Source organism: Eufriesea mexicana, unplaced genomic scaffold, assembly GCF_001483705.2.
Source record: "Eufriesea mexicana isolate 0111107269 unplaced genomic scaffold, ASM148370v2 scaffold1523, whole genome shotgun sequence".
In the NCBI taxonomy this organism is placed as follows: domain Eukaryota; kingdom Metazoa; phylum Arthropoda; class Insecta; order Hymenoptera; family Apidae; genus Eufriesea; species Eufriesea mexicana.
In genome coordinates this window covers 189977-196300 of record NW_016909723.1, presented here as the reverse complement: position 1 = coordinate 196300, position 6324 = coordinate 189977, and the positions used below count along the sequence as shown (strand labels likewise).

At 31.4% G+C, this 6324-nt stretch overlaps 3 protein-coding genes across 6 annotated transcripts in view; 2 read left to right on the top strand and 1 right to left on the bottom strand.

Moving 5' to 3' along the window:
* Positions 1-383: 383 nt before the first annotated feature.
* On the top strand, positions 384-2073 carry TrpRS-m (Tryptophanyl-tRNA synthetase, mitochondrial). The gene is made up of 6 exons (XM_017901318.1): positions 384-492; positions 559-726; positions 844-1106; positions 1241-1362; positions 1475-1745; positions 1848-2073. Exons 1-6 carry the CDS (start codon positions 412-414, stop codon positions 2071-2073), a joined length of 1131 nt encoding a protein of 376 aa, XP_017756807.1. The 5' UTR covers positions 384-411.
* A 91-nt stretch (positions 2074-2164) lies between these two features.
* Positions 2165-3665, bottom strand: LOC108548490 (reticulon-4-interacting protein 1, mitochondrial). Its single transcript, XM_017901433.1, has 6 exons — positions 3491-3665; positions 3173-3405; positions 2875-3084; positions 2692-2804; positions 2348-2615; positions 2165-2272 (listed from the first exon to the last, which is right to left on the bottom strand). Exons 1-6 carry the CDS (start codon positions 3633-3635, stop codon positions 2165-2167), a joined length of 1077 nt encoding a protein of 358 aa, XP_017756922.1. The 5' UTR covers positions 3636-3665.
* A 1351-nt stretch (positions 3666-5016) lies between these two features.
* sif (guanine nucleotide exchange factor still life) overlaps positions 5017-6324 on the top strand; it is a 26083-nt gene continuing 24775 nt past the window's right edge. For all 4 annotated transcript variants that reach the window (XM_017901431.1, XM_017901429.1, XM_017901430.1 and 1 more), the window contains exon 1: positions 5017-5076. The gene's annotated coding sequence lies outside the window, so the exon portion shown is untranslated. The remainder of the gene's footprint in view (positions 5077-6324) is intronic.

The following is a 6324-nucleotide window of genomic DNA, read 5'->3' as shown; positions in this document are numbered from 1 at the left end:
CAGTATAGACTTATATAATATTTTGTATCTCGTACCATCGTTATAATTATTCCATATATATATATGAACTATGTAAAATGAGAATGTAATACATTTATTAGAATAAAATTATGATAAATTTATATAATTGTGAAATAATAGAATAATAATTAGATTAACGGTTCGATTCATTTCATATATATCTTTTTTAAAATTCCCGCAAACTGTAAGCATAAATTCAACTATTTTCTACTTATATGCATATAGAGACCAGATATATGTATATAAGTAAAAGCATATATGCAATATACTTAATTTGGTGTTACATGTATATTGTACTAATTTCGATTTATCCAATAACCCAACAATTCAACAATAACAGTCTAACAGTGCGTATATAACAATCCAATTAGATATTATAATTTATCAAAAATGTTTAGAAGATTAAAGAATATTAATATACTCCAAAACACTAGTTCTACATATGCAACTATGAAAGAATATAATCAGAAGGTTAATTTCCATTATAGCCAAGATTTTCTATTATATATTTTGTACATGTTATGAAAATAATTATAGGTTTTTATATGTAATTATTCAAAGAGAATATTTTCGGGAATTCAGCCAACTGGAAATTTGCATTTGGGAAATTATCTTGGTGCTATACAAAAATGGATACAACTTCAGGATAGTAAAGAAAATGTTATTTGGAGTATTGTGGATATGCATTCTATTACCTTATCACATGTAAGATTTTATTGAATTTGTATTTTACATCTAATAGTGAAAGTATAACAAAATTTGGTATAATTACAAATAAAAACATACAAAAGAAAAGAAAAGGAAAGTAAATGTTAATCATAGGATTCTAAAGAGATGAATGATAATATATTTAAAATGACGGCAACATTGGTAGCTTGTGGTATTGATCCACAGAAGAGCATATTATTTCAACAATCTACTGTACCTATGCATACACAACTATGCTGGGTTTTGAGTTCCATAACAACTTTAGCAAGATTAGCCCGTTTGCCTCAATTCAAAGAAAAAAGACAAACACTAAAGGTTGTTCCCCTAAGTTTATATATTTATCCTGTTCTACAAGCTGCTGATATATTGCTATATAAGTAAGTATTTTATATACAAAAGTAGCAAAATTCATGTTTCTTAATGATGCATTATAACTTTTTTAGAACATTAATGGATTGTATGAAATAATTGAAATTAATTTCATAAAGAGAATATTTCATGTATATTACAGAGCAACACATGTTCCTGTAGGACAAGATCAAATTCAACATATTCAATTAGCACAAGAATTAGCCATTAAATTCAACAAAATATATGGAGATACTTTTCCTGTGCCTCATGCTTTAGTTACTGGTAATTTTTTTGTTTTTTGCTTACTTTAAAATAAGAGTATATAATAGGCACCTGCATGTCTGCATGTGTTATATTGTTTATGTATCTGTTTCAAATAAAGCACATGTTGCAGAAAATGCAGGCGAACGAATAAAGTCACTTCGTGATCCTTCAAAGAAAATGTCAAAGTCTAGTCAAGATCCAAGAAGCAGATTGGGTATATTAGACCAACCTGATGTATTAGTAAAGAAAATAAAAGTAGCAGTTACTGATTGTACGTCAAAGGTATCTTATGAACCAAAAACTCGACCTGGTGTTTCAAATTTGGTTGCATTACATTCATTACTTACTGGAAAATCAACAAATCAAATATGTTCTGAAGCAGAAGGACTTGATACTGGCAAGTATGTACATTAAAAAATGAATTCCTTTTTTCCTTAGTCATTATAGATAAGCTATTAAATTATTTTTCTTTTTTTTTCCATTATATTATTTATATATTACAGATATAAATTGGTGCTGGCAGATTTAATTGTAGAAAAGTTAACTCCAATACGTGAAGAATATTTAAGATTAATTAAGGAACCAATTTATTTGCAAAAAATTTTGGAAGATGGTAGAGAAAAAGCAATGGAAATAGCTAGTGAATCTTGGCATGAAATTCAGAACAAAGTTGGATTTAAAAATAATATTTGCATAAATGAATCAATAAAGAGAATACATGAATTATAATGTAAAATGAATATTTATTTGAAAATAAATTACATACAAATTACATATTGAATAATGACTATTGAGATTGTGTAAATCCTTACTAATAATACTATTTCATATCAATAACTAATTTACCTCGTAAATGACCTTGAGTTACTCTATCATATGCTAGTGGTAAATCTTGAAATTGATATACTTTTTTAACCACAGGAACCACCTGAGAATGGAAAAGAAATAATATACAAGCTTTTTTTTAAAAAGAATTGAAACTACATAGAAACATAGATACTACCTTTCCACTTTCAACAAATTCTTTAAGTGTTTTGATTCCTGTTTTGGAAGGTGTAAAAAATCCCCACTTCACTGTACTTTTATTTTCAATGATTGACATGTTATGTTTCACCAGTTCTCCTACATTTTTTACTGTACCCACAATCAATCCATGTTGATCAGTATTTCTTAGTAATGGAGAATTCAAAGTGATATAAGTACAGTGAGGGTAACCTTTTAATCGTATTTGATCTGGTCCCTGATTAGCGCAATCCAAAATTATATTATAACTAAATTGGAAATCAATAAAATTTATATCATAGGTAGATTTTGTATACAAAGAAAGTTAATAAGTGAATTACATACGGTCCCTCTGCTATAATTTTTGAATCAACATCATCTAATTTATAATCAATTACAACATCAGCTCCTAGTTTTTGTATTAAATTTACAGCATCACTACTGCACGTAGTAATAACCTAGATCAGTTTGATTTTGTTTTATATTGAATAGGAGTAATAAGTCTTATCATAAGCATAAATGGCATACATGCATGTTCCAAGCTTTTAAAAGTTGTATCGCCAATGTTCCTACACCTCCTGAACCACCTAATACAAGAACTCTGTTACTTCTTCTCATGGATAATGAGGTTTTATAGCATAATGCACCTGTAATCCACAGTGCAGACCATGCTGTGAGACCTGCATATAATATGCTTGCAGACTCTATATATGATAAATTTGTAGGTCTTGGACTGACCTAAAAATGAATGAATATCATTTTGATTTATATTTTACATGTTTTATTGTTATCTATTCTAATATTTACTAATTAATCTATTACTTGCCAACGTATTATCAACAACTACATAACCAGCATGACAACCTTGTTGTTCCACAGGGACCACACCCCACACTTTATCACCCAAATTTAATTTTTCTCCAACACTGTGTCCTTTCGAAACTATTATACCTGAAAAATCTCTTCCTAAAGTTAATGGTAATTCTAATTCATCATATTGTCCACTAGTAATATTTCTTGCTTTTCTCTTTAAATTTAGAATTACAGCACCATATCCTCCTAATACAAAAAAATTCAATAATGGTGTTAAATGTTTAATATTTAAGTTGCAAAGAATATATAATTAGCATAATATATTGTATACTTGTCATAGCAATATCTATAGGATTTACGCTAGATGCTTCAACTTTCACAAGAATATCTGTTGGTCTAGCGATTACTGGAATTCTGATAGTTGAAAGTTTTAACTCTTCTAAACCACCATATGAATGAATTTGCCAAGCTTGCATTTTGTCCTCAATATTCTCTTTACATTTTAATGACAGATTACTAAAAAAACGTGAATGAATGCTTTCAATATTTGATTTAAAATTTAATGTTATTCTCTTTAACATTGTTCTAAACTGATTTCAATTGAACACTGAACAATGTGAAATTTAAAAAATAGGTTACGTTCAAACGATTCTGTTAATTTGTCTCGTAGCACTATTAAAAATCTCTTTTAAAATTTGTCAACATAAGCTCATACATGATGTTATTGAAATTGATAATTTAACAAATGTATTTTATGCATTTTTTCACAAGAAAATCGTCAGACATTAATTTCTCGATATATCCAACATGAATTGAATGCTAATGTTGCATATCTTCTTTTTTCTGATACTTTAATATATGTATGTAAGTATATGTGTAAAACATTAGTAATATTTAATGTGCGAGATAAAGTGACTACAAGTAAGGAAGAATAGACTTGCTCTAATGTGTCGTTTAAATATTTTTATTTCTATTGTCTGATATATAAAATTGAATTGTACCGCGTTATGAAATCATTATAACTTCCTTCTGACAAGAACTATTTTAAATGTTTCAGGTTATCGAAAACAATAAATTGGAAAAAAATGAGTTCAAATCTTTCTTTCTATAATTAATTTATACCGCATTTTAAGTTTATTTTTACTGCACGATTTAGTATAAAATAACATATTTACTAATAAAGAGTTTTGTTGTTACAGATGTCACGTATAATGCGTTACGTTGAAACAAGCAAAGTTTGTGAACTCAAGTTTATTAAAACAAGAAAAAAATTATTTGGTAAGTACAGTATAACGATAACCGACGACGTATAATATTAATATTTTATTCTATTCTTAAATATGCTTATGGCATTATATTTTATGTTTTCATTATATTTTTTGTAAGTTTAAAAACTAAGCATATGATTTTATAGTTGTGTATATGTGTATCATAGGCATACATTATCGTTGAATCAAATGTTTAAATGTTTATCTCTTATATATTTGAATTAATGTTATCAAATATGTTTAATTAATTGGTAAATATCTGTAATGCCTATCTGTGAGTAATGCGTATGTATGTGTATATAGCGCAAAAATCATCAGAAATGTAGTTTCGTTAATCTTTATTAGTAATGAATCATTTGATACGAGAGAATGAAACGAGGATGGTTCTTTCGTTTTACGAGTAAATTTGACAATGCGCATGCCTGTTATCGATCGCTAATCACTATGGTTACACCTTGGTATATCGGCACGACAGCGACTACGACGGCGACGACGGCGACGACGACGACGACGGCGACGACGACGACGGCGACGACGACGACGACGACGGCGACGACGACGACGACGACGACGACGACGACGACGGCGACGACGACGACGGCGACGACGACAACGACGGTGACAGCGATCACCCTGCATTTGTTTCACGGTGAGTTTACCAAATAATTGAGTAGTTGATCCAATAAAATCAATCAAATGTAAAAACAAATAAAAGTGATGAGAGTAAGGATTTTTAACAGAAAAGTGTATAGGATAATAGAGTGAAAGAAAAAGGAAGTAAGATGTAAATTCTAAATTTTTGTAAAAAAAATGTTGATCCTTCTGTGACATCCCTGCTTACTTGCTAATAGGACAAAGTGGGGAGAAACGTAATTGACAAACAGACTAACTAAGAAAAGAAGAGTGAAAAACAAGCAAATTTAGAGAGATATAAAAAGAGGAAGATTTTGTTGGGAAGGGATAGAGGTGACAAGAGAGAAAAAAATCGGGAGAATGAAGGAACAGGTGAAGGGGGCCGAGGGGGCGGAGTCGTCGGGGTTGTGAGAAGGAAAGGGAAGGGGAATAGGAAAACGCATACAGGGCTGTTCAGAGTAACATGGAGCGCATCGCGGGCGCAGCGAGAGAGGATATTGACATTTTCGGTCGAGGGGCGCGCATTCGTAGAAGAAGGGGTAGTGGGTAACGGGGCAGTCGCCTCTTTTACCCGATCCTGCAGTATCCATGGCTACGTCGTCCGCGAGGATTTCGCGCGAAATATCGGAAATTTCAGACGCGTAATCTTTAATTTTATAAGTATTCTATCAGTGAATTGTCAGGTGTTTTAGATTCTATTATACGACGTTGATCGTTAGATAGGGTTACCTCTTATTGTTTCACAAGTGACCACTTACGAATTATTTGCGTTCGGGAAGGGTGGGTACCGTGATCTCACACCCCTCTACTACGACAGTGATAGCTCATCCCTTCTTTGATTCCGTTCCTAACCCCTTCCTACCTATTCGTTTATCTTTCTGTCTTTTACTACTCTATACAACCCTTTCTCTCTTACCCTCTCTTCGTTACTCATTTTTTTTGCTATCTTTATCCTTTTTTTTTTTTTTACTGTCATTCCGCGTTTACCTTCTCTTTCATCGCGCAACGTAGAACGTCCAACGTCTTAAAGTTATCGAGATAACATCAACCTCCACGGTGGCGAGGATACCGCCAATGGTGAGTTCCTTCTTATGACTAAACTAAGTCCAAACACTCGAACCTATACAGGTAAATAGGTGGAAAACAAGCGAATACAAAATAAAGAAATAAGATAGAGTAAACGATTGAGCAAGAAAGAAAGAAAGAGAGCAAGAGAATGTGGGTGGGGGAGAATAGGTGAGGATGGGGGAGGAAAGGAAAGAAG